The following is a 25,844-nucleotide window of genomic DNA, read 5'->3' on the forward strand; positions in this document are numbered from 1 at the left end:
AATTCTGTTTCTTGATATTTTAAATACTGCAATGTTCATAATTTCATTTTTATTATAGCCCGTTTGTGTGCTGCGTGATGACGTCAGCGCGTACAAACGTACGTAAACGTTCCGTGCACGCGCTCGCCTGCCCTTCACATTCCTTCCACATCCTGCTAGTCTCCACTCCCAACTGCAGCATCTAACATGGCCCTGCTGAAGTCCAACAAGGTGATCTCCAGCCTGGGGAACATTTCTCCGGTTCTGGGAGTCTTGTCCACCCGTTACAGGTGAACACCCGCATTTATTTAAACCGGAAGCCAGTCATGTTCACGCACGGGACGGTGTGTTTTAGCCGTTAGCTAGCACAAGCTGCAGACAAACTAATACTTTACCTGGTTTTGTCAGCCCGGTGTTTTTATGGAGCAGCTTAGTAGTTGTTAATTAGTTAGTGAAGTCTTAGCAGCTGGTTAATTAATGACAGACGCACACAGGGGTCAAATGGTTTCAGCAGGCCGCGGTCTGTGCTGTCGGCTTAGGTTAGCATCAGCAACCATAACGTGGTAGTGGTTAGTAGTACATTAGTAATCTTTATTCGGAATTTTAGTTTTATGTTTCAGCAACCTAAAGTTCATTCACGTCAAGGTGTTTGTAGCTAAACCAGTCTATTAGCAGATAATTCACATTAGAGGGCAAACTGTTGCTACAGACGCTTCTTCTGGTCACGTTGATGCAGCTCTCACCTGACCTAGCCAGTGTGTGTGGGGGAAAAACATCTCAACCCGAGACAATTATAATGGAATAAATTCGTGGGTTAATTTATTCCTTATATTTTAAACTATTTTAACCCTAGAGTAATGTACAATTTCTATAACTATCAGTAAATCTCACGCGGTTTGAGCATTGCAACTTGTCCATGTAGGATGTATGGAGCGTGTTGATTGGCTACTGTAAATCCGTTCTGCGTGCTGATTGGCTGACGGCGCCTTCACCTAGTCGCTGATTGGCTAATCACGAGCGACGCTGGAGAGCCTTGTGTCCTTTCAATGTCTGCTTGGAGGGCAAATTTAGGTCTTCTGCTTTGCATGTCTGACTTTGTTGTGTTTCATTACAGTTTTATTCATGACTCTTTAAGGTCCCACACTCTGTTCTTGCAGGGTATATCCATGAGCTCAGTTAGTGATGTTTTAGTTTCAGTCTATCTCCTTGAAATATACCTGTGTATCACCTGCTGCCTGCCTGTTTTTAAATGTGGCACCTCTTAACAGATTAAAAAGACAAACTGTCCTGTTCTATGTCATGCCAGAAGGCCTTTGACCCAGTGATCACTGATACCAGCCAGTTTGGGATGTTTAAATAAACAGCTGTTCAAAGTTTGATTACAAGCTTTCTGCAAAAGCGCATATCTACTGAAACCAAAATGCCCTCTTTTAGGTAGTTGCTATGATTGAGAAATATAGGATAGTGGTAAGTTAATAGCACATCAAAAGAATACTGTGCAAACTTTTTTTTCTCCCTGTATCATAGTTGTTTGTGTGCATGCATAAAGTACACTATTAAGAAACTAAATTTTATGTTATTGGAACCTATTCTGTTAATACACACAAACATTTAATTCATCCTTCTATATGTAAGAAATATGAACATATGCGGTGCACAAATTTTATATTCTTACAAAAGACAATTTTACTAGAATTGATCTTTAGGTTTAGCAATATTAGTATTTTAAAAACTTGCTTTGTTAAAGTCGTTAACATTTTTACAGAATTCTTTTGCATGTCAAACCTCTAGTTGTTTCGTTTTTCTCTTAGATTTTCATGTAATAAATACATAAATTATTCTGTGTATTAATATCCAAGAGTCTGATACTTTTGCCCTTTACCAAGTGTTTGGTCCTAAATTTAGCTGCAAAGTTTGGATGGTTGTTTTGAACCTGAGACGTGACAAGTTGGTGAGAGGAGTGCAGTTAATGTCAGAACATAGAACAAACTTTCATTACTGTAATGCATCAAACAGCCTAAATGTTTTCCTCAAGCCCACATCTCTGTAGTTTTGACTATAATTTATGAACAGTTGCAGCCTACAATGCTTCCATGGTGTTTATGATGCGTTTGAGACGGTCAGAAGATGGTCAGCAGGTCACACTGATTCATATGACATTAACGACTTTAACCCTTGTATTATTTTAATTAAAGTTGGTACATATGAGTTACTTTAAAAGTTTTAGTAAGAAATGCTTACATTTGTAACTTTTTAAATTCCCAAGATGTTTGAAATGTAAATTAAATATTATAAATGTACTGTTTTGACAAAGTAAGTTTAGTGAAGCGTTCTAAGATGCCACTTTATGATTTTCAGGATGAAACTAATAAAAATACAACAATATAATCTAATAAGATAAAATTAGATGAATATAGGAGACAAGAATAAAAGCTGTTTTGAAGCTTCATGCCTAAAAGTAAAAGAAACTGAACCAGAAATGCAGCTAAAAGCTCATGTAAAGGAAATAGCATGTGTGATAAGTACCGGTAGTTATAGATTTAGAAAATAGTTGCCTTTTAAAACTTCCCCTCCGTTCATATAGATGTGACAACTTCTTACACCAATCTCCTACAATTTCTCAGTGGTATCAGTTCATCTTCTCAGCAGTTATTGTAACACTGCGGTACCTGTTGTGGGAAGGATTACTGAGTGAATGTGAGAATTAATAATAATCTACATTTTAGATCCAGATTAGCTGTTCTTCTTGTTTTCAGACTTTGAAACTTTGAATTGGACTGAATTTCTCTAGAGATGAAAAAGAGTGTCAGATTGTGTGCAGACAGCTTCCAACTAGTGTTCAGAGCATCTTCAAGAGTTTGTATGTTTTTTTTTTAGTTTTGAGTTGGAGTTTAACTTTATTGAATGTATAATAAAAGAATAAAGTTATATAAAAATAAAATAAATTGAAAACAAAAGCAAGCAGAAAATAAACGGTAGTAAAATATATATATTTTTCAGCTCATGGTGGGCTGGAGTGCAGATGGGTCCCCCTGATCCCATCCTGGGGGTGACTGAGGCCTTCAAGAGGGACACCAACCCCAAGAAGATGAACCTGGGAGTGGGAGCCTACAGAGATGACCAGGGAAAACCCTTTGTGCTCAGCTGTGTTCGCAAGGTAACTGTAAAACAATAAAAACTAGAATCTGTTCAGTTGTTCTCATGTCAGTCACATGCACCTGTTTTAATAACATTATTGTTTAGTTTTTTGTGTTTTTTTACACCTTAATAAGCCACTGATGTGGATTTTTTTTTTTTTTTTTTTTACAAAATAAGCAAATGTATAGAAATGTATTGATGAGATGGGAAGTTAGATTTTAATTTATTTTTTATCTTCACTGAGTCTCACCAAAGTCAAAAAAGACGAGCAGTAGTTTCGGTATCATGAAGCAAACATTTGAGTAAGAATTTCCAGCAGATAACAATTAGGATTGTTTTTGTGCATTTGTTTTATACCTTTTACCAAAACGGCATCGAATCAAATCCCATTTTAAAATCTTCCCTTCCTTTTTCTCAGGCAGAAGCTTTGATTGCGTCCAAACAACTGGATAAGGAATATCTCGGCATTGGTGGTCTGGCTGAGTTTAACAAGTCCTGTGCTCAGCTGGCGTTTGGTGCAGACAATGAGGTCTTAAAGAGTGGCAGGGTGAGTTGGGATTGTTGGCAAATTCAGTGTAAAAAAATGTTTTTAACTGGTTGAAGTGTGAATGATTCCAGTGATATTATTTCTCCCAACAGAGCATCACAGTTCAAACTATCTCAGGAACTGGATCTTTGCGTGTGGGGGCCAACTTTCTGGTGAATGTTGTTTTTACTGGTCATTTAAGATAATTGATCAATATTGAAAAAACATAATACAGCTTTAGGGTTCGGCTGTTCTTATAAATATATATCTTTATTTGTCACAGGCTCGATTCCATGCAGGCCCACTTGATGTGTACTTGCCCAAACCTTCCTGGGGAAACCACACACCCATCTTCAGAGATGCTGGCATGCAGCTGAAAGGATACAGATACTACGACCCCTCCACCTGTGGCTTCGACTTTAAAGGAGCTCTGGAAGACATTTCTGTAAGACTCAGGGCAGGGAGCGTCCTGTAGAGAGCTAGAGATGTTCAAGACGATGTCTTTAAATACAAAACTTTGGGAATTTAGATGAACATTTCAATTCAATTCAAAAATACTTTATTAATCCCAGAGGGAAATTATTATTTGTTGTAACTCGTTATCCTCATATTTATGTGGATATGCGTGATATTGATGAACTGAAGTCTAATGTTTTTGTTGACAGAACATCCCAGAAAAGAGTGTGATCCTGTTGCACGCGTGTGCCCACAACCCCACGGGCGTAGACCCTCGGCCTGAGCAGTGGAAGGAGATCGCTGACATCGTGAAGGTGAGCGAGGATCATTTATGTGACATTCGAGGAACATTTTGACAAAGTATGTTGCTGTAAACCTGTAATAAAACAAAGAACTGATAAGTGCTGGCTGTCATGTCATCAAGTTTAAACATTAACTGTGTTCTCACCTTTGCAGAAAAGGAACCTGATGGTGTTCTTCGACATGGCGTATCAGGGCTTTGCAAGCGGCGACATTGATCGGGACGCCTGGGCCGTACGCCACTTCATCGAGAAGGGCAACAACATTGTGCTGTCTCAGTCCTTTGCTAAGAACATGGGACTTTATGGTCAGTCAGCAGTCTGCTTCTTATTTCTCATCTTTAATACAAAAAACTTTTTATTTGTGGTGGTTTTGTCACCACCCGGTGGGGAAACATGGATCTGATTAAGTGAAAAGGTTGATTATCCTTTACTGGTCATCGCATGATGAGTTAACCTACTCTGTGTTTCAGCCTTTATAGTACTTAATTAGTTTTTATGCTGAAGTTATAATTATTCAGGTTAACTCCTGAGTGTTTGCAGTTTATCATCCTCTCAGTTTGACATTCTTGAGCCGATGACTCTAACGTGAATGCTGACAGGTGAACGTGTGGGAGGCTTCACTGTGGTGTGCAGTGATGCAGAAGAGGCAAAGAGAGTCGAATCTCAACTCAAGATCCTCATCAGGCCGATGTACTCCAACCCACCGATGAACGGCGCCAGGATCGCTTCGACCATTCTCAACACACCAGATCTGCGTTCCCTCTGGTACGACTGAAGCCAAAGTGCTCCTTGGTTTTCCACACAACGTTAGGGACATTGTTCAAGCCTGCTGTGTGTTTGTGATGGTAGGCTGGAGGAGGTCCACAGTATGGCTAACCGCATCATTAAGATGAGAGAACAGCTGGAGGCGGGACTGAAAAAACAGGGCTCCTCCCACAACTGGCAGCACGTCATCGATCAGATTGGGATGTTCTGCTTCACGGGCCTCAAACCTGAACAGGTACTTGGACATGTGTTAGGTTCAAAATCTTAATAAGAACGTGTATACCTCGCAGACATGTCTGTAAATAATCCAACTTTATATCTCAAGGATTAACATGAGCTTAATCTCACTAAGAAACAAAAAAACTCATCTTTCCGACTGCAGAATATATATCTATATTTTTATTTAAATGCACTAAAAAGTGTTTTTAAATTACTAATTTCTTTTGCGTTTTTAGAACTTGTTTAGCTGTAAGTATTAGGGATGCATGATACAGGATTTTTTTGCTGATATGCCGATATTTTAAAACTTATTTGGCCGATAACCGATGCCAATACCGATGTTTTTTTTTTTCTTCCCTAGACCTACTTACAGAGACTACGTAGCTGTCTCTTGTGTGGAAATAAAATACTACATTATTCTGCATGTTCTTTGTCCGTTTGGCTTTCTACCAAATGCAGATGCCAAAAAGGGGACTGAAAATGATGTAACACTATATAAATATACAAACCGGATTCCAAAAAAGTTGGGACACTAAACAAATTGTGAATAAAAACTGAATGCAATGATGTGGAGATGGCAAATGTCAATATTTTATTCGTAATATAACGTAGATGACAGATCAAAAGTTTAATCTGAGTAAATGTAACATTTTAAAGGAAAAATATGTTGATTCAAAATTTCACAGTGTCAACAAATCCCAAAAAAGTTGGGACAAGTAGCAATAAGTGGCTGGAAAAAGGAAATTGAGCATATAACGAACAGCTGGAAGACCAATAAACACTAATTAGGTCAATTGACAACATGATTGGGTATAAAAAGAGCTTCTCAGAGTGTCAGTGTCTCTCAGAAGCCAAGATGGTAAGAGGATCACCAATTCCACCATTGTTGCACAGAAAGATAGTGCAGCAATACCAGAATGGTGTTACCCAGCGTAAAATAGCAAAGACTTTTAAGTTATCATCATCAAACGTGCATAACATCATCAAATGATTCAGAGAATCTGGAACAATTGCTGTGCGTAAGGGTCAAGGCCGTAAAACTCTACTGGATGCTCGTGATCTCTGGACCCTTAAACGTCACTGCACCTCAAACAGGAATGCCACTGTCAAGGAAATAACAGAATGGGCTCAGGAATACTTCCAGAAAGCATTGTCAGTGAACACAATCCACCGTGCCATCCGCCGTTGCCAGCTGAAACTCTACAGTGCAAAGAGGAAGCCATTTCTAAGCAAGCTCCACAAGCTCAGACGTTTGCACTGGGCCAGGGGTCATTTAAAATGGAGTGTGGCAAAATGGAAGACTGTTCTGTGTTCAGATGAGTCACGATTTGAAGTTCTTTATGGAACACTGGGACGCCATGTCATCCGGACCAGAGAGGACAAGGATAGCCCAAGTTGTTATCAACGCTCCGTTCAGAAGCCTGCATCACTGATGGTATGGGGTTGCATGAGCGCTTGTGGCATGGGCAGCTTGCATGTCTGGAAAGGCACCATTAATGCAGAGAACTATGTTCAGGTTCTAGAACAACATATGCTCCCATCTAGACGTCATCTCTTTCAGGGAAGACCCTGCATTTTTCAACACGATAATGCCAGACCACATTCTGCAGCAATCACAACATCATGGCTACGTAGGAGAAGGATCCGGGTACTGAAATGGCCAGCCTGCAGTCCAGATCTTTCACCTACAGAGAACATTTGGCGCATCATAAAGAGGAAGGTGCGACAAAGAAGGCCCAAGACGATTGAACAGTCAGAGGCCTGTATTAGACATGAATGGGAGAGCATTCCTATTTCTAAACTGGAGAAACTGGTCTCCTCTGTCCCCAGACGTCTGTTGAGTGTTGGAAGAAGAAGGGGGGGATGCCACACAGAGGTAAAAATGGACTTGTCCCAACTTTTTTGGGATTTGTTGACGCCATGAAATTTGGAAACAGATTTTTCCCTTAAAATGATACATTCTCTCAGTTTAAACTTTTGATCTGTGATTTGTGTTCTATTCTGAATAAAATATTAGATGTTGGCACCTCCACATCATTGCATTCAGTTTTTATTCACAATTTGTTTAGTGTCCCAACTTTTTTGGAATCCGGTTTGTATAGTATATATGTATATTAAAAAAAGCGCCTTTTATATCGGTAAGTTATTTTGATGGAATGTCTGATATTTAACTTTATCACTAATATCAGCCAATACCGATACCATGCCGATATCATGCATCCCTAGTAAGTATATTTGGTATATTTCACATTTTGTTTTGTATTATCAATTTGGATAATCAACTTGGATATTTAAAGTGCATCTAAAGAAACCGTAAAAGAATAAGAATATTTGTCCCATTTTGTAGTTGGGCATCCTTACTGTAAAATAAAGATTACCCTGTTAGGATTTTTACTCCCAAAGTTTTAAATTTTCTCCTGTTCTTAATCCAGGTGTACAACAAAAATCATTTTGCACTGAAATCTTTTCTGCTTACTTTGATGTTGTGTTATTCTGTTGTCAATGAGCAGGATTTATATAAATCGCTCACTTCTTTACAGTAAAATATGAAAAGAACAACAGCTATGTTCATCTAATTGGGCTCAATGAGTAAGGAGAGATGTATAAAGCAGCAGAAGTATTCTGATTGTGTTTGTGTATTTCTACATGTCGATGTAGTTTATTTCCCTGCTGACACAAACTGACCACACATCAGAAAGAAAAGGACGAACTTCTGCAACAGTTTCCTGTTTTTGTTGTAGAGGCTTTGTGTTGTTGGGTTTTCACACCTGCGGTCTGTCATTTGAGCTCTGCTGTGTGTGTGAACCTGCTTTTTCCTGCAGGTTGAGCGTCTGACGAAGGAGTTCTCCGTGTACATGACCAAGGATGGCAGAATTTCCATGGCGGGCGTGTCCTCTGGAAACGTTGGCTATCTTGCGGAGGCCATCCATGCGGTCACCAAGTAGAGCTTGTCCTGCCAGGAGAACAACACAATCAAAGCTGCAGTGATGAGGAGCTTCACCTGTCACTCCTTCATCCCACCTTTAGACAGGAGCTCGGTACTTAGTCTTCCTCATCTGGATTTTCTCATGATTTCATCTTGGAACGGTTTATTCTCTGGTTATTCTTCATCATTTCATTGAACAGATCCCCCCCGCTCGCCATCCTGTTGATTAAATAGAGTCGGCTGCTGGCTGTGCAGTAGATGTCAACTGTTGACCTGCCCTCGGGCCTCTCAGCTTTAAACATCAAATAAAGCTTTGGAGTTATGGATGTTGGCTTTAGGTGCATGTTGAGATCTGTCACTTAATGAAAGCCTGTAGGAAAAACATTTTGCCATTTTGTTTAAATGGATGTTGTGTAGCACTAAGTTTATTACTGTATAAATGGGTATTTATCAGGTTATCAATTTATTTAGTCACTTTGATCAATTATTCTGGTGTTTAGTTGCTTTTATCTTTCCAAATACTTCCCTTGCTTTCAATAATTTTCCTGCAGGTTTTGTGATTTCAGCCTAAGTGGTCACAGGGCAGCAGTTGGTCCTCATTACAAAGACGAGCACAAAAGTGGAAAAAAAATGGAGATTAAGTTCTGAAAAGTAATATATATATTTGAATATTTTTATGAGCCATCCAGCCATGAACACAACAGCACCATTTCTAAATGTTTGCTTCATAATGACCTGGGTACCTCCTCAGGGGGAGTGGGGTCGACGGCTCAGGTGCCAGGTCGGTGCTTTGACCTCTTCATCACTGGGACTGAGACACAAATGACATCTAGAAATGTGGGTTTGCTCCCGTTTGCTCATACCTGTGGATGTTCATTTCCATGTTCTGCATTTTGTGACTCCAAAGATTGTGGATTGTGTTCTTGACGGAAAAAAAAATCAATAAATCATTCTAGAGTGTTGTTTTTGTCGCTGATTTTTCTTTACACGTTTCATCACTATGCTCCAAGCTTAGTTTTTATTTGAATAGATGGTTTAATAAAGGCAACTTGCTGCTTTAGTTCAAATGGTGACATAAGGGTCCCTTTGATAAATTATATATTGTTTTATAAAAAGGTTATTCATAACTTTTAACAAAGTGATCATTTATATATAAACCTGTTAAATTGTCCTTAGGTGTGAGTGAGAGTGTAAATGGCTGTTTGTCTCTGTGTCCCTGTGATGGACGGGAGACCTGTCCAGGGTGTCCCCCACCTCTCATACAGTGACCCCATGTGACTCGAAAAGGAAGCAACGGATAAATGTAATGGATGCTCTTGCATTCATACAAGCTCACTATTGCAAGATCAGATAAATGTAATTTATTCCTAGTTGCTCTGCTTACTTTTTGTAACAATTTTTTTTATTTTCACCAAAGAAAACTTTGTATCTACAAATACTCTGTTTAGATTTGGGTAATCTGCTATCACTGGTCCTGAGCTTGCAATGAACAATGTTTTCTAGAATGTTAATCTAGTTAAAGCATTAATGAAGGGAGCTGAAGAGAGACAGGGATATAAGGAGATGCAATGTAGAGCAAATGGGGAGGTGGCAAAGATAAAGCAGAAGGATATGAATCAGAATGAGTTGTATGGGAGACTGAACACTAAAGAGGGTGAGAAGGACTTGTACCGATCGGCAAGACGGGGATCAGGATGGAAAGGATGTGCAGCAGGTTAGGCTTGCTAAAGATATGAATTGCAAGGTTCCAACAAGTGAGGGTGTGACGGGAAGGAGTACTTTGAGGAGCTAATGAAAGAGAAAAGAGTGGAGGTCAGAAACTGTGGACCAGGAAGTGGGAAAAATTAATGAGGGTGAAGTCTGGAAAGCTCTGTAAAGAATGACGAAAGGGAAAGCCGTAGGAATGGATGACGTACCAGTGGCAGTGAGGGTTTTGGCTCAAATATTCAATGGCATATATGAGGGTGCCTGAGGAATGGAGAAGTGTGCCGGTGCCCATTTTACAGAACAAGGGTGATGTACAGAGTTGTAGCGACTACAGGGGGATTTAAATTGATGAGCCACACGGTGAAAATCTGGGAAAAAATTGTGGAAGCAAGACTTAGACGAGAGGTGACTATCTGTGAGCAGCAGTATGGTTTCATGCCAAGAAAAAGCACCACAGATGCCATCTTTGCTTTTGAGGATGCTGATGGAGAAGTAAAGAGAGTGTGAGAAAGAATTCTATTGTGTCGTTGTGGACTTAGAAAAAGCACATGACAGGGTGCTGAGGGAGGAGGTGTGTTGCTTGAGGAAATCTGGAGTGACAGAAAAGTATGTTAGACTGGTACAGGACATGTATGAGGACAGCAGGACAGTGGTGAGATGTGCTGTAGGAGTGACAGATAGCTTCAAAGTGGAGGTGGGAGTGCATCAAGGATTGGCTCTGAGCCCCTTCTTGTTTGCTCTGGTGATGGACCGATTAACAGATGAGGTCAGTCCCTGTGGACTATGATGTTTACAGATGACATTGATCTGCAATGAGAACAGGAAACAGGTGGAAGAGAACTTGGAAAGGTGGAGGTATGCACTTGAAAGAAGAGGAATGAGAGTCAGCTGTTGTAGAGTACATGTTTGTGAATGAGAGGGAGGCCAGTGGAACAGTGAGGCTACAAGGAGCAGAGGTCAAAGGACTTGTGGTATATGCAGGAAAATGGGGAGTGTGGTAAAGAGGTGAAAAAGAGAGTCCAGGCAGGAATGGATGGAGGAAAGTTTCATGAATGATTTGTGACAAAAGGGTATTCTCAAAGGTCGAAGGAAAAGTTTACAAGACAGTTATGAGACCAGCTATGTTGTATGGTCTGGAGACAGAGACATGGACAAAAAGAAAGGAGAAAGAACTGGAAGTGGCCGAAATGAAGATGTTGAGGTTCTCCTTAGGATGGATAAGATTAGGAATGAGATAATCAGCACAGGTTGAACAACTGGGGGATAAAGTTAGAGAGGCCAGACTGAGATGGTTTGGACATGTCCAGATGAGGAACAGTGGGTATATTGGTAGAAGGATGTTAGACATGCAGCTGCCAGGAAAAAGAGGAAGGCCAAAGAAAAGATGCAGTAAGAGAGGACATGGAGGTGGTTGGAGTGAGGACAGAGGACAGCGTGAGGTGGAGGATGACTCGCTGTGGCGACCCCTGAAGAGGTAAAAGCCAAAAGAAGAATAAAACCCTTAAATGACCCTTACTGTGAAAAATGTAATTGCTCAAATCTTACAATTATGCAGAGATTTCAATAAAACTAAGAATTGTCACAACCTTCAGCTGATAACTACATTCCCCACAATGCACCATTCAGTCACGTGACGTCACACTGAAGGGCGCTCTGCTATTTACAAGCTGGCGAAAACACCGGCGGGTCTCAGTCGATTCCTCCGATAGAAGCAGAAGGTAAATATCAGTCATTGTGTTTCTTTTTCTTTATTAACGAGTTGGTTTCAGTCGATTTGACGAATAAAGACGTGTTCAAATGTGAATTCTGGTGAAAAATTATCGTTTTATTCTAGATAGTCGCGCTGTTTTTAGCTAGCTGTTGTGGCACAGTAATAACAAAGGTTATTGTCAAAATGTTAGCTCTTCGTTGATTAAATCAATTTAAATAGTGCAACACTGGAGCCGTGTTTCTTGTAGGGTGCAGATAAAGAGTTTTCCTATTAAGGTAACCTTTTCACTTTATTGACATAAATTAAACCGAGCAGTTTAATTCACGGCTGTTCCTGAGATTATTCAATAATTTATGTTTTCTTGTGTTGTTTTAATCCTCCGAGTCACCAAGTGACAAATGAAAAACAAACCTTTGATTTTCTGAAAATCTTATTTGTACAAATAATCTGTTTTATAGCGTTATTATTTGGTGATAGGCAGTGAAAAGTTAATTTTTTTGTTTAATGTTTTTCATCTTTGAGACAAGCATTTGAATTCACTTTTTTTTAATTTAATGCAGGTGTTTATTCTGATTTGTTTGTACAGTTTTTTCTGAAACATATTGGAATCACTGCTGGTCCAAAGTTTAGTTTATTTTTAATAAAGATTGAGGACTTTTCACACATCAGCGAGCGTTTAAGGATCTTAAAGTTATTCAGCGACAAATAAATACTTTTAGAAAGGAGTAAACAATCTGTTTTGCAAAAAAGGAGACAAAAAGATCTTTATACTTCATTTATATTTATTGCATAATGAATGAATGGAAGTCACTTTACTCGTGTACAATGAGATTAAAAGCAGCTCCTGTCACGGTGCAAACAGGAAACATTTAGATTAATAAAAAGTATGCTATGACACCGTTATGCACTGTCAATGCCTTCAGGACTAATTGTAACTTTTCTTTTTTTACAGCTCAATCACTGCATATAAATGTCTCACTGTTACCTGATCACTCTGGATAAGAAACTTCAGCTGCTTCCTCACAACTCAGGACCATAATCTTCAGCTTCATTCGACTGATATTCACATCTTCTGACATCGATTTCCTCTGAGGCCCATTCTCTCATGGCGATAAACACTGACATCGAGGACTGGGCCGGGCTCGGCAGCAGTGACTCTGGAGAACGAGCGTGGCTCCTGCAGAGCCCCAGCGTGGACTCGGCCCGTCACCCTGAGGCAGAGGAGAGGAGGCGAGGCGTGTCACCCGTGGGAGCCGTCTTCATCGTGGTGAACGCAGCACTGGGAGCAGGTCTGCTCAACTTCCCCGCAGCCTTCAGCATGGCCGGAGGAGTAACTGCAGGAGTGATGCTTCAGATGGTGAGGAGATGTTTGTGCTGCCCCTCTTCGTTTAAAACAGGAACTTTAATGTAATAAACAGCTGGGCTGCAGGTGGAAAAGTGCTGCATAGAATCTCAAAGCCTGACAGACAGATCATGTCCGAGGTATTTTAGAAACACCCTAAAGAAAATAAATCAGTGCTTTAATTGGTATGAGAAGTTGAATAATATCTGAAATTTAAAAAAAAAGTTTGTTGTTATTGACAGAAAATATTTTTGTTTATCAATGAAGCTTTGATTTGATCACAGCTGACGTTCTACCCTCTCTGTATATTTGTGACCAGCTCAAACAGAACGTGACGTTTCTGTGCTTGCGTTTCAGTTTATGCTGATCTTCATCATCACTGGGCTTGTAATCCTCGCCTACTGCTCCTTGGTAAGTATTTTATTCTCAAACACTTTACAGCTCAGAGAACAAGATATGCAGCCATCTGACTCCAATCAGTTTTGCTGCAAACTATAGTTTTTATTTTTTTTTATTTACTCCACTTGTGAGAAGAAAAAAAAGATTTCAAAGTAGCATTCTTGTGCAATTGTCTCTTCAATCTGTCGGACTCCTGATCAAATGCAGAACTTTGTATACGAGCTGCTCGGACTTTCAGTTCCCGAATAACTCAAACGTTCACGTGCTAAAACATGAAGTGGAGACAAATTGAAACAAATGATTGTGCGGTTGAGCTCACTCTAAAACAGATGATTAAGTACATTCTCTACAGCATGAATATCACTAGAATGTAGGTTTGTCATGATAACAAATTTTGCTGGGCTCAGAAATGATTGACAGTAATAATTATTGTCAAATTTAAGAAGAAATGTTACTTAATTTGTTTTGCGTGTAGTACCTTATTTAGACCACTGGATGGCAGTATGAGACTGTTTGAACCGAAGGATGGATAGTGAGGGAGCGAGCAGCGTGCCTCTTTAAGAAAAATAAGAGGAACACCTCTTGACACGGGCTGTCTCTTCTTCCTTTATTCGGTTCTCAAAATGGCGGACGCTCTGTGTGGTTTGAGCTCTTTAGCAGAGCATTTTTCACTCAAAGCTTTTAATTAAAAAATCAGTAAACAAGTTCTCAGCTTCTTTTTGCAGCGAAAAACAACTTTTTACCCGAAGGCACGAGTTTCAACCGTGAATTTTGGAGCTTCGACAAGACGGAGGTTTTTTCCAGAGGTCGGCCTGTTAGCTTAGCTCGTAGCTTCTCAGCTTAGCTGCTTTTAACGATCCCAAAACGCGATTTTGGACGGTTAAAACAGATTTTAAAGAGAAAGGGAGGAGTCAGTGAAGAGCACCGGAGTTGAGCCTTTTGTCATCCAGTGTCTTCAGTAGAAAGAGAGAGGCGAAGACACGATAAAGCCGATAAATGAAAACGAGGTAGATAATTTTCATTTATCATGAGATTAATTGTTGTATTGTTTATCGCGATAGGCCTACTAGTATATTACCTTAAAAGGCGATTTACATCATCTTAAATCTACAATTAAAAAATAAACAGCAAGTCTTTTTGGAGGAACACCTTTATATTTACAGTAACACTAAATAAGACTATCTTGTTAGACTGCTTTTTAAAAAAATCACTGTTAAATAAAAACAAAGTTTAATTAAGTGTTGTTGCGTGAAGTTCCATTCGTTGGTTTTTAAAAGCCACCTGAGCAGGTGTGCTCATACAGTATTTATTGTATTAATCCTGACATTTCTTCAAGTGTTTGTTTTTAACGTGAACAAATCGATTTAAATCCCCCCTCCGGTTTCTTCAGGTCAGTAACGAAGCCACCTATCAGGAAGTTGTTCGAGCCACTTGTGGGAAAGTTACGGGTGTCTTGTGTGACGTAGCCATTGCTGTCTACACGTTTGGAACATGCATTGCGTTCTTCATCGTCATCGGAGACCAGCTGGATCGCTGTAAGTGTTTTCGCTGAGCCGTGAAATACATCATTTTGGTCCCATTCAGAGAGGAAACACAGCTTGTGCTCTTAACTACTAAAACGGTGGGTAGATGTTTAGTGTAACACATAAAAAGTGTGGTTTAGTCAATGAAGAGGTCAAAGAGCGTCAGGAATGAGTCCGCTCAGCGTTTTCTCTGTCAGCGTCTCTCATGTGACTCTGACGCATTCTTCCCCTGAGATGCTGACTCAGAAGAAATCCTGCTCTTTCTGTTTCCTGTTTGCTTTTTCTGTTTTGAGTCAATTAAATGAAACATTATGCCTGCCGTCATGGAAGGTGAACCATTATGTACATGCCTCTGTTCGTGTTTGTTTGCTTGTCTGTTAGCAAAATATTTCAAAAACTATAAGAAAGATTGTAACTAGAAAGTTCCTGGAGAAACTTTGGCAGGGACTGCCAGGCTGCTGCTGATTTTAATTGTTGATTTGACTGTAATATGTGTTTGGGTTCGCTCTCAGCTACCACTATACCAAATTTCATCTGAATCGCTCTAAAAATGGCCGAGCTATGATGTTTTATTTCTCTTTGAGCTAAGGCGGCCATCTTGGATTTTTGTTTTTCAGTCAGTATCTATTAGGGATCGTTCTCAGCTACCAATACGCCAAATTTCAGCTCAATATCTTTAAAAATGGCTGAGTTATCATATTTTTTCTCTTTTTGGTAAAGCAGCCATCTTGGATATTTGATTTTCATTAGGAATGTAAAACAAGTCGCTCTCAGCTACAACCACACTTAATTTCAGCTCAACATCTCAAAGAACGACAGAGTTATGTTCAATTTTGTGTTTGCTGATGTTGCTGTGGCAGCCATCTTGAATCAAAATGGCTCCAAATGTTAATAAGTTCTAGAGATTTATCTGGTTTTTACTTTCTGTGTTTTTCAAGCATATCCAACAGTGAGTTTCTGTTGCACCTCACCTCACTTGCCCACTAACCCCCACCTCACTGAACAACTATTGACCAATCTCTAAACTCTGCATTTTAGCCAAGGGTCTAGAAAAACTGATAAACTCTCAAATCAAAAATTACCTGGACTCAATGAACATTTTACCTCTCCATCAATCTGGTTTCAGGAAACAACACAGCACAACCACTGCTTCACTGAAGGTTCTTAATGACGTTGTTGAAGCACTGGATGCTGCACTTTTCTTAGACCCGTCTAAAACTTTTGACACTGTGGATCATAACATCTTGTGTCATAAACTCTCAGAAATCGGTTTCTCAGATCTCACCATTGGATGGTTCTCTAACTGTCTCTCAAATCGGAGACAATGTGTTCAACATAATGGTACTTCCTCCAGTTATTTAACAATCAACAATGGTGTACCACAAGGCTCAATCTTAGGACCCACCCTATTTACAATCTACATACGTAATGTAGGTCAGAGCATCCTTGACGCATCCATACATTTCTATGCTGATGACACAGTTGTTTATTGTCGAGCTAAAACAATTTAAAAGGCTTTCCAGCTTTTGCAATCTGCATTAAACAACATCCAGTCTGATTTGGTCTGATCTGACACTGGTTTGTCGTCATTATCTGCATCGTTTTTATGTCTATATTCTGATTTACTTCATTTTTATATTGCTTTTTGTGTTACCTGTTGTTCTGTCTGTACAGCACTTTGGTTGGCCTTGTCGCTGTTTTAAGTGCTCTATAAATAAAATGGTATGGTATTTGTTCCGCCTCAAACTTGTCCTAAATGCCGACAAAACCAAAGGGATGCTTTTTTCAAACAGGAAGTTGGTCCCAGCAGTTCTTCCTCTGATTTCATCCTCAAATGGTGTCCCCATTGAGTTTGTTGATTCCTATAAATATGTGGGTATTTTGGTCGACTCACATCTTTCTTTTAAGCTCCATGTGGAAAACTTGGTAAAGAAACTGAAAGTTAAACTGGGTTTCTTTTTCAGAAATAGATCCTGTCTAACCCTGAATGCTAGAAAACGCCTTGTATCTGTGACTTTCCTTCCCTCCATTGATTACGGTGACATTATTTACATGAACGCTCCTACAAGAACCCTGCAGATGTTGGATGCTGCAGATGTTGGATGCTGTCTATCATGGTGCACTAAGATTCATAACTGGCTGTGATTATCGTACCCACCACTGCACCCTGTATTCACTGGTTAACTGGTCACCATTAACTTCACACAGACTCTCTCACTGGTACATTTTCATCTTTAAATCACTTCTTGGTCTGTTGCCTTCATACATCTCCTCCTACATGTCTCTGCGTGAGTGCAGCTACAGCGTGCGCTCTCAGGACATTATTACCTGCAGTGTTCCCTCAGAGCGGACTGAACTAGACAAAAGGGCCTTCTCCTACTCCGCTCCTGTTTTCTGGATTATCTTGTAAAAAGACCTGAAGCTCTCGACCTTGACCTCTCTAAGTGGCTTTAAGAATCTGTTGGACTCCTGGCAGGGACCAACGCAGACATGTTCCCGTTTTTAGTTTTTTACATTCGCCTTAGAATCTAGCTGTTGTTGTTACTTTTTGGCCATCTTATTTGTATTTAAAATGTATGCCTTTTTATAACTGTCTATTGTTGTCGCTGTTGTCCATTGTTGTCGTCATTCTTTGTTGAAATCAGGTCTCTCATGTAAATGAGTCCTCGAGGCTCAATGGGATTAACCTGTCTAAATAAAGGTTGAATGAATGTGACTTGACAGCAGCTGTTAGTGTGAGGAGTGTTCTCCCATTCAATTCCTATGGGGAAATATGGCGTCTTTGTTAGCGAAATACATCACCATTGTAAGTCTGATTTTCAATAAAAGTAGTAGCTCCCTTCTCGGTGCGGAGCCGGTCGTTTTGATATAACTGTTGTGGGGGTCCACGTTGCGGTTCGTGCTGCATTAACAGAGATAGAAATCTAGAAGCTCTTATGAGGTGCAGAATAATAGGTGCCTGCCATGCATTGCAGTGGCAGTCCCCAATGAAACTCAGAAGGTATTCGTTGGATGCACAGGAAACAAAAGTGCAAAACAAAACTCGGTCAGTTTTTCAGATAAGGAGCTAAAACTTGGTGTGGTAGTAGCCGAGAGTCATCCACGTTGTGTAATCCGAGGGCGCGCGGATTGCAGGACATTTTTGTTTCAAACTTGCGCATGCAAGGCTGCCCGTGATGTTCTTCAAGGAACTGTACTTGTTAATGGTTTACAAGTCATCATCTGCACATTTACAGAAGATTTTGTTATCTGTTAAGTTTTACCGCCTCCTACAGACCGTGTGTTTCCTGTTTCTGTTTCAGTGATCGCTGCCGTGGCTCATGACTCTGACGGCGACTCCGGCGGTCCCTGGTACACGGACCGAAAGTTCACCATCGTCGTCACTGCAGTCCTGGTCATTCTTCCTCTGTCCATCCCCAAAGAGATCGGTTTTCAGAAGTATGCCAGGTACAGGATTCTTCCACTGAACAGGTTCTGACACGGAAATATATTTTTCCTTTTTCACTTGATGGTCACGTTTGTTGTTGCAGCGCTCTGAGTGTGATGGGAACCTTTTACGTCACTGTTGTGGTCATTGTCAAGTACATCTGGCCAAGCAAAAACATGTCTCCAGATTATGTTCTAAGCAGGTAAAGCTGCACATCTTTCAGCCCAGCAGCCTTCATGGACATGACCTTTAGCTTGGCTTAGTCGTTTAAACCGTTGTTTTTGTTACAGCTCTGCTTCCTGGACTGCGGTTTTCAACGCAATGCCCACCATATGCTTTGGTTTCCAGGTATCTCCTGATCACGGTAAACTGACGTTCTGACGTGACTGTAACGCTGATGAAACGTTCTTCTCTCTGCAGTGCCATGTCAGCTGTGTGCCGGTGTTCAACAGCATGAGGAGGAAAGAGATCAAGCCGTGGGGATTTGTAGTCACACTCAGCATGATAATCTGTCTTTTTGTTTACACGGGGACAGGTACATGACCCTATAAACCAATGGGTTTGAGTTGAGATTATGTTGACAGTGACAGTGGTTGTTCAAGTGTTTAACCTCTTCCTGCGATTTATTTGTGTGACCAGGCGTCTGCGGTTACCTGACTTTTGGCTCCAGTGTGAGTCAGGATGTGCTGATGTCGTACCCTTCTGATGACGTCGCCGTGGCCATCGCAAGAGCTTTCATTGTCGTCTGCGTGGTCACCTCGTACCCCATTTTACACTTCTGCGGCAGGTAAAAATGCACTTAAACCGTAGCTCAATAAATGCTAACGACCCACCAACACCTCTTTGTTATTCTGTAAATTTACTTGTGACCAAAATCTTCACCTTTAGTTGTTGTTTTAAAGCAAACATCAACAAAAGTTGAAGATGATGATGTTGAAGGCCTTTTTTTCCTGTGCTGAACACCGTATTTTCTGGCGTATAAGTTGCATCAGTCAAAAAAAAAGCATCATGAAGAGGAAAAACACATGTAAGTCGCTTCGGCATATAAGTTGCATTTATTATGCGTCACCGCTGGCCAGTCGCATTTATTTAATGGTCAAAACAGCTTCATTTCACCTGGCCGACGTGGCGCCATCCATCCTTTCATCCATCCATGCATCCATCCATCCATCGCGGCCAGAGCCACTAGCTCTCCAGCGTTCCTCCGCCTGCACCAGCTGAGTGAAGTGAGCGCGCACGGGAGGACTGGCCGTTGCAGTTCTTCAAAATTTAACAATTATTTTGCTCGACATTATAGCAAAGGTGTGTCTCAGTTTAACTTTTCCTTAATAAATGCACTTTAATGGTCAAAACAACTTCATTTCACCTGGGAGGCGCTGCGAAATGAAGCTGTTTTGATGCACATGTTAATGTTTACTCTGGTTCATCTCAGAATGAACGCACATTTCAAGCGCCAGTCAAAAATTGTGCCATAAATATGAAAAAAAAAACCACATATAAGTCGCTTCGTCGCAGGACTTGCAAATTTATGCAACAAACTGCGACTTATACGCCGGAAAATACGGTACGTGTGACTTTCCCATGCGGTCTCTGAGTTCGTCTCTTGTCAGAGAAACCCTGTTCATGTTGACACAAAGAATCTGTGAGCTTCACTCAGTCAGGATCGCCAGCAGGAAGATTAGTGGCTGTGGCTCAGAAAAGTTTGGATATTTTAATGCCAGCTTGGGACAATCCAAACATCTGAGCAGAACAGTTTAGACACCTTTGAATGCTCTTGTTACTGAAGCGACATTAACCTCCTTTCTACTCATAATAAACCACTGGTTTAAGAGTCTCTCCTCTGTAGTTCTGTAATTATTGTACGACAGTTTGCGCAGCCTTTCTTCATGATAACCATGTGTGATCGTGTGACGCCGCAGAGCCGTCGTGGAGGGACTTTGGCTGCGTTTCCGAGGCGAGCAGGTGGAGGTGTGCGTGCGGCGTGAGCGCAGGAGGAGGATCATGCAGACGGTGGTGTGGTTCGTCGTCACCCTCGTCCTCGCGCTCTTCACCCCCGACATCGGGCGTGTGATCTCGCTGATCGGAGGGCTGGCAGCCTGCTTCATCTTCGTCTTCCCAGGTAACGCCGCGCACGGTTTGGGGTCAACATGTACACGTCGCACTGCAACGTCAGCTCAGTGTTCGTTTCACTGCGCAGGTTTGTGTCTGATGCAAGCCAAACTCTCCGAGACAGACGTCCGAAGTGCAAGGTGAGGCTGCTCGTGTTCTGAACATTTATAAAATGATTATTAACGTTCTCACAAGGAACTCCTCTAAGGCTGGCGTGCGTTGCTGCGCTGACTTTGATCAGCATTTTTGCTTTCGTAAAAATGTGGAACAACCTGCAGTTGCATCATCGTCAATGTGACAAAGGCTCATCATAAAATGAAAATCTTTGTCTAAAATGATTTTAAAAGGTTTGTTTGAATCATTGACTTCAGTCTTTTTTTTTTACAGTTGGCATGGATTGGTGGTCTACAGTGTCGCCATGGTTACCCTTGGTGCTTTCATCTTCGGCCTCACCACATCAAACTCCATCTATAAGGATGTGGTCAACTAAGAGGGGCTCCGGTGGCGGGGTCAGAACGGTTCTGCTGCTCGGGTCGGCGGATGAGGAGAAGCATCTCATCGTCATGAACCAGGAAGAAACCACAGAACGCTGGATTCCAGACTTCACTTCCTGTTTTTAGTTGTTTTAAAACGGTTCCAGAGGAAAACAGGCGGGCTTCTCCCGTTCCTGGAAGCAGAGGATCATTCCCGTCTGCGTCGTTAAAGGACTTTGTGTACAAAGGTCTTAATCAAATTGATTTAATTATACAATTGTACCAATTTGTGAACTTTAACCTGCATGTGAACGTTTCCCACTGAAAATGCATGCGCTGGTTCTCATGTCCTGGCCAGTAATCGAACCCAGGGACGGACTTTATGGCTTTAATAATTTATCATCTCGAGTTAAAGAACAAGCAATACCTTACCTCACGTTGAACATTTTCTTATCATCCCAGGGCTGCGGAGACCAAACCTGACTGGGAACAAAAACTAAACTATGAGAACACTAATGCGTGACATTTAAAACTGATAAAGGAAGTGGTCTTTGTAACTGTGAAGGAGATTCTTTGACTTTGAATTCATACAAATCAGAACAAAGCTGCACTGGTTGAAGGTGTGTAATAATTACCTGTCAGACAGGAAGTGCACGTCTGGATCTGTGCAGGAAGTTAAAACTGGTTCAGGGACCAAAGCAGGCGTCAGAATCTGACAAGTTTACAAGGAAGTCAACGGGAGGAGACGACGACATCAGCTTCGCTTTAAACCCAAAATGTGAACGTTTCTTTTTGTTACTTTCGAACACTACGATTTACAGAGACCACTGCTCGACTTTTGTTTTTAATTCAAACTCAGCATTTCCCAGTTTAGCTGCACGAGAACTAAAATCAATTTTCAGATAAAATCCTGCAATCTGGACGGATTTGATCCGTAAACAGCCATTGGTGTTGACGGCGTTTTGATTTTCTGGTCATGTTTGCACATATTTGTGTTTCCTGCCTCATAATCAAGTGAAACACTTTAATTTGAAGGACAGAAAAGACGAAGGGAATTTAAAAAAAAATCGTTTCAGAATAAATGCAAGAGCGGTCAGAAAATGTTGGTCTTATTTAAACATTTTTTTGTAATCGGTGTTTGAACTGTTGGGTGATCAATACATTGCAACGTTTTTTTTAAATACATTTTGTCTTTGCTGCAGACGGCTGCAGAATGATCCGTCGTTTTTTTGAGCATCGACGTTAATCCAATGTGAATCCAGACCCGCTCGTCGCCATCAGTAAAGGAGACTCAAAACAGTTTAAAGACTCCTGCTCATGAGACTTGAAGCAATGAATTGCAATAAAAACAAATAAGATATTTTGACAAATCCAGAGAACATTTATTAAAAGTAAAGTGGCGTTGACAGATGTAAACACAGTTTGGATTAAAGGCTCCACCAACAAAAGGAAAAGGCAGCTTCATATTCATACAATCAGTTGTTTCAGACAACATTTAATGTTTAAACATTTCTGTTGGGTTGTAAACCTGTTAATAAATTCAGTTTGCAGCGAGAGCTCCCAGACAAGATCAGCTGAGCAGACGCGCTAAACTAAAACTACGACATCAGGAACAAACTGTTAAACTAGTCTGTTCCCTCCAGAAGTCCCTTGTTCAGCTTTAATTGAACATTGTTCATTAATTAATTGTCCTTCAGCTCGTCTCCTTCTCCACAAACATGAAGTGATGTTCAGTCAGACCACAGATTCAAACAGATCTGGATCCTCTTCTTATTCATCTATTTAACGTTGGCAGAGGTGTGCAGCTTTGTAAAACTTACTTTTTAGCTCCAGCTAAAATCTTAAAACCTAAAAGTAAAAACGTGCTCGTCTGACAGCATCATTTGAAAAGGAGATTTTCTGAAAAAAGATTAAATTTATCGTTCCAAATAGCAGAAACAGAAATGTCAGAACTCCCCAGAGATTTAAGTCAAAGGTGAAGAAACTTCCAGAAGAGTTTTTCCCTGAGAGAACGCCGGCGGCGCCGCCGCTCTATCGGGGCTCAGTGGGACCCGTTTGTTATGAAGGACTGGAACATGTGGAGCGCTGGACCAGGAGCCCACTGAGGAACCATGTGACCCGCGCCCTGAAACATGGAGATTATATTTTAGACACCACCACGCCCCTGAGCTGAGGACATCTTTTGAACGCCCACCTTTACGGTCAGAAATGTGAGGTTTCCAAACTGCTGGTAGAAACCAGCGACCTGGTCATCGTGGGTCCACTTCTGGTACTTGCTGGTTTCCTGGAAACATTTTTAGGAAAATTTAGTGAGCTCTCTTAAAGCTGGGATAACCAACCCCCCCATCCATCCATCCATTATCTTTACCCGTTTATTCCATTTTGGGTCACGGGGGTCGCTGGTGCCCATGTCCAGCAATCACTGTGCGAGGGGCGGGGGACACCCTGGACGGGTCGCAAGTCCATCACAGGGACACATAGAGACAAACGAGACAAACAACCATTCACTCTCTCACTCACACCTAGGGACAATTTAGAGTTACCAATCAGCCTAACATGCATGTTTTTGGACTGTGGGAGGAAACCGGAGCACCCGGAGAAAACCCACGCATGCACGGAGAGAACATGCAAACTCCACCCAGAAAGGCCCCTGGACCGGGGTTTGAACCAGGGACCTGCTCGCTGAGAGGCAGCAGCTCTACCATTTGCGCCACCGTGCTGCCCACCAACCCCCCCTTTTTTCATTTATAACCCAGTTTCAAAGCTTTATAAGGAAACTTTCAGCTTTATTGATATTTTCAGGGTTGGCCAAAACCCAAAGTTTGAGAGTTACGATTTGCTCTGAAGCATTTTAAAATTTAAATGTTTTATTTTAAAATGTGGTTTAAGCACACCAAAAGAGCCAAGAACTCCTAATCCAAGGTTGAGTTATTTCAACATACCGTATTTTTCGCTGTATAAGTCGCACCTTTTTGCATAAATTTTCAAGTCTTGCGACTTATACACCGAAGTGACTAATATATGTTTTTCCTCATATTTATAATCAATTTTTGGCTGCGATCTGACGATTTCATTCATTCTGAGCTGGAAAATACTGAACACTACCATTTTCAGCCACTAGAGGGCCCTCAAGTAATATGGCAAGCTAAGTGTCTCATTAATAGGTAAAAGTGGCAATTAATGAGACACTTGGCTTGCCATAAAGGGCCACCGTTGTCTCGCTCCAGAACTCGTGGAGCAAACGTCAAATCAGCTGCATTTTTTGACCATTAAAGTGCATTTATTAAGGAAAAGTTAAACTGAGACACACCTTTACTATAATGCAAAGTGACTTATTTATGTTTTTTCCACTTTATTAGACATTTGGACTGATGCAACGTATACGGCGGTGTGAGGTATACGTTGGAGAGTACGGTAATTCACATTTAAAGATTTTAGAAACCATCTGAGCGTCACCATCTCACTGACGAACACTTTGACCCGAGACTCTGCAGCAGCAAACTGAACGTCCGTTTACCTCCAGACTCGTGTGCGTTTAGAGCAGGATTCATTTTCATTTCACTCGTTAGTCGCTGAAGAGTTTGAACCACGAAGCCGTCAAATCAAGAGGATGATCCAAGTCCAGAGAGACTATCGGAGCCAAACGATCTTTATGAAGATGCGAGCTCAGCAACACTAAACTTTGTAAGGACTTGCACCACATCAGTGCAAGTTTCCTTTTCATTTTAAATCAGTTTGATTAAACTAAACCTAAATTGCAAACTAGAGGGGGTGTTAATTCAAAATTTTCAAAGCCCAGTGCTTCAAATGTTTCTCGAATCACAGCTACCTTCATGCCGAGGTCCTCCACGAACCACTGATCTCCCAGGAAGTTGCAGGCCATGTCCGTGTCTCCGTTGTAGACGAGCGCCCGCAGGCCGAGCGAGAGCAGCTTCAGATACACGTCCTTCATCGTCGAGTACAAACACACGTACTCGTTTCCAACCGTATCGCTGCAACAAACAACAAACTTAATGCAAAGAGAACAGTAAATAACTATTTGTACATTTATGTCTTTTCTTAAAAATAAAATAAGAATGGATTATGATTCCATTATTCAGTTTCCTTTAGTTGAAAAGGTCAGAGGTCAATTCCTGATAACCACACAAGAACCAGAACCCTTCAAAAGTTCAGGTCAAGACCGACACTGCAGCCCAGTTCAATCCAACGCTGTCAGCCAGCTGTAGCACTAGAACCTCAAGTTCTGGACACACGAGGATTAAACTTTGTTCATGTGTGACGTTCAAAACACGACGGCTCCTCTTCCGATGCGCTTTTCAGAAACGTGTACAAGCTGCCACGCTGATGTCTGACCTTTGAGTTGACCTTTGTCCCACAGCTGCACATACTCAAAAAATAAAAATGCTCATGTGCAATAATAATAAACTAATTAAATTAATAACAATTAAACTAATTAAATTAATAACAATTAAATTAATTAAATTAATAACAACAATAATTAAACAACTACAACTAATACTACAACTAATACTTCAACTACTAGTACTAGTACAACTACAAGTACTAGTACAACTACAAGTACAACTACTAGTACTAGTACAACTACAACTACTAGTACAACAACTACAACTACTAGTACAACAACTACTACTACAACAACTACAACTACTAGTACAACAACTACTACTAGTACAACTACTACTACTACTACTACTACTACTACTACAACTACAACAACAACAACAACAACAACAACAACAACAACAACAACAACAACTACTACTACTACTACTATAACTAATACTACTACAACTACTAGTACTACTACAACTACAAATACTA

General features: G+C 40.8%; 3 protein-coding genes across 3 annotated transcripts in view; 2 read left to right on the forward strand and 1 right to left on the reverse strand.

The window, feature by feature from the left end:
* The first annotated feature begins 110 nt into the window (after window positions 1-110).
* On the forward strand, window positions 111-9,273 carry LOC119422407 (aspartate aminotransferase, mitochondrial). The gene is made up of 10 exons (XM_037689777.1): window positions 111-269; window positions 2,980-3,136; window positions 3,536-3,664; window positions 3,757-3,816; window positions 3,927-4,088; window positions 4,309-4,413; window positions 4,556-4,706; window positions 5,001-5,166; window positions 5,251-5,401; window positions 8,208-9,273. Exons 1-10 carry the CDS (start codon window positions 187-189, stop codon window positions 8,328-8,330), a joined length of 1,287 nt encoding a protein of 428 aa, XP_037545705.1. The 5' UTR covers window positions 111-186; the 3' UTR covers window positions 8,331-9,273.
* Window positions 9,274-11,676: 2,403 nt separating this feature from the next.
* Window positions 11,677-21,281, forward strand: slc38a7 (solute carrier family 38 member 7). The gene is made up of 12 exons (XM_037696212.1): window positions 11,677-11,736; window positions 12,682-13,086; window positions 13,429-13,482; window positions 14,861-15,005; window positions 18,296-18,440; window positions 18,524-18,622; window positions 18,711-18,768; window positions 18,841-18,955; window positions 19,060-19,207; window positions 20,340-20,539; window positions 20,618-20,669; window positions 20,917-21,281. The coding sequence occupies exons 2-12, from the start codon at window positions 12,835-12,837 to the stop codon at window positions 21,017-21,019; spliced, it is 1,371 nt and encodes a 456-aa protein (XP_037552140.1). The 5' UTR covers window positions 11,677-11,736; window positions 12,682-12,834; the 3' UTR covers window positions 21,020-21,281.
* Window positions 21,282-22,367: 1,086 nt separating this feature from the next.
* The window catches only part of si:ch211-122f10.4 (cathepsin A-like), an 8,246-nt gene continuing 4,769 nt past the window's right edge, over window positions 22,368-25,844 (reverse strand). The window contains exons 9-11 of the mRNA XM_037696234.1: window positions 24,832-24,994; window positions 23,197-23,286; window positions 22,368-23,127 (exon numbers count right to left, since the gene is read on the reverse strand). Coding sequence (XP_037552162.1) covers window positions 23,044-23,127; window positions 23,197-23,286; window positions 24,832-24,994 — 337 coding nt within the window. The 3' untranslated portion in view covers window positions 22,368-23,043. The remainder of the gene's footprint in view (window positions 23,128-23,196; window positions 23,287-24,831; window positions 24,995-25,844) is intronic.

The sequence above is a fragment of the Nematolebias whitei genome, chromosome 2 (genome assembly GCF_014905685.2).
Source record: "Nematolebias whitei isolate Nwh7 chromosome 2, NemWhi1, whole genome shotgun sequence".
Taxonomy (NCBI): Eukaryota; Metazoa; Chordata; class Actinopteri; order Cyprinodontiformes; family Rivulidae; genus Nematolebias; species Nematolebias whitei.

Excerpts from the sequence above, each read along its gene's own strand:
- LOC119422407 (XM_037689777.1), top strand. The coding sequence starts at position 187 with ATGGCCCTGCTGAAGTCCAACAAGGTGATCTCCAGCCTGGGGAACATT. Across the intron at positions 3,817-3,926 it reads GTGTGGGGGCCAACTTTCTG|GCTCGATTCCATGCAGGCCC; the intron begins GTGAATGTTGTT and ends TATTTGTCACAG. Across the intron at positions 5,167-5,250 it reads CCAGATCTGCGTTCCCTCTG|GCTGGAGGAGGTCCACAGTA; the intron begins GTACGACTGAAG and ends TTGTGATGGTAG.
- slc38a7 (XM_037696212.1), top strand. The coding sequence starts at position 12,835 with ATGGCGATAAACACTGACATCGAGGACTGGGCCGGGCTCGGCAGCAGT. Across the intron at positions 18,769-18,840 it reads CCATATGCTTTGGTTTCCAG|TGCCATGTCAGCTGTGTGCC; the intron begins GTATCTCCTGAT and ends TTCTCTCTGCAG. Across the intron at positions 20,670-20,916 it reads ACAGACGTCCGAAGTGCAAG|TTGGCATGGATTGGTGGTCT; the intron begins GTGAGGCTGCTC and ends TTTTTTTTACAG.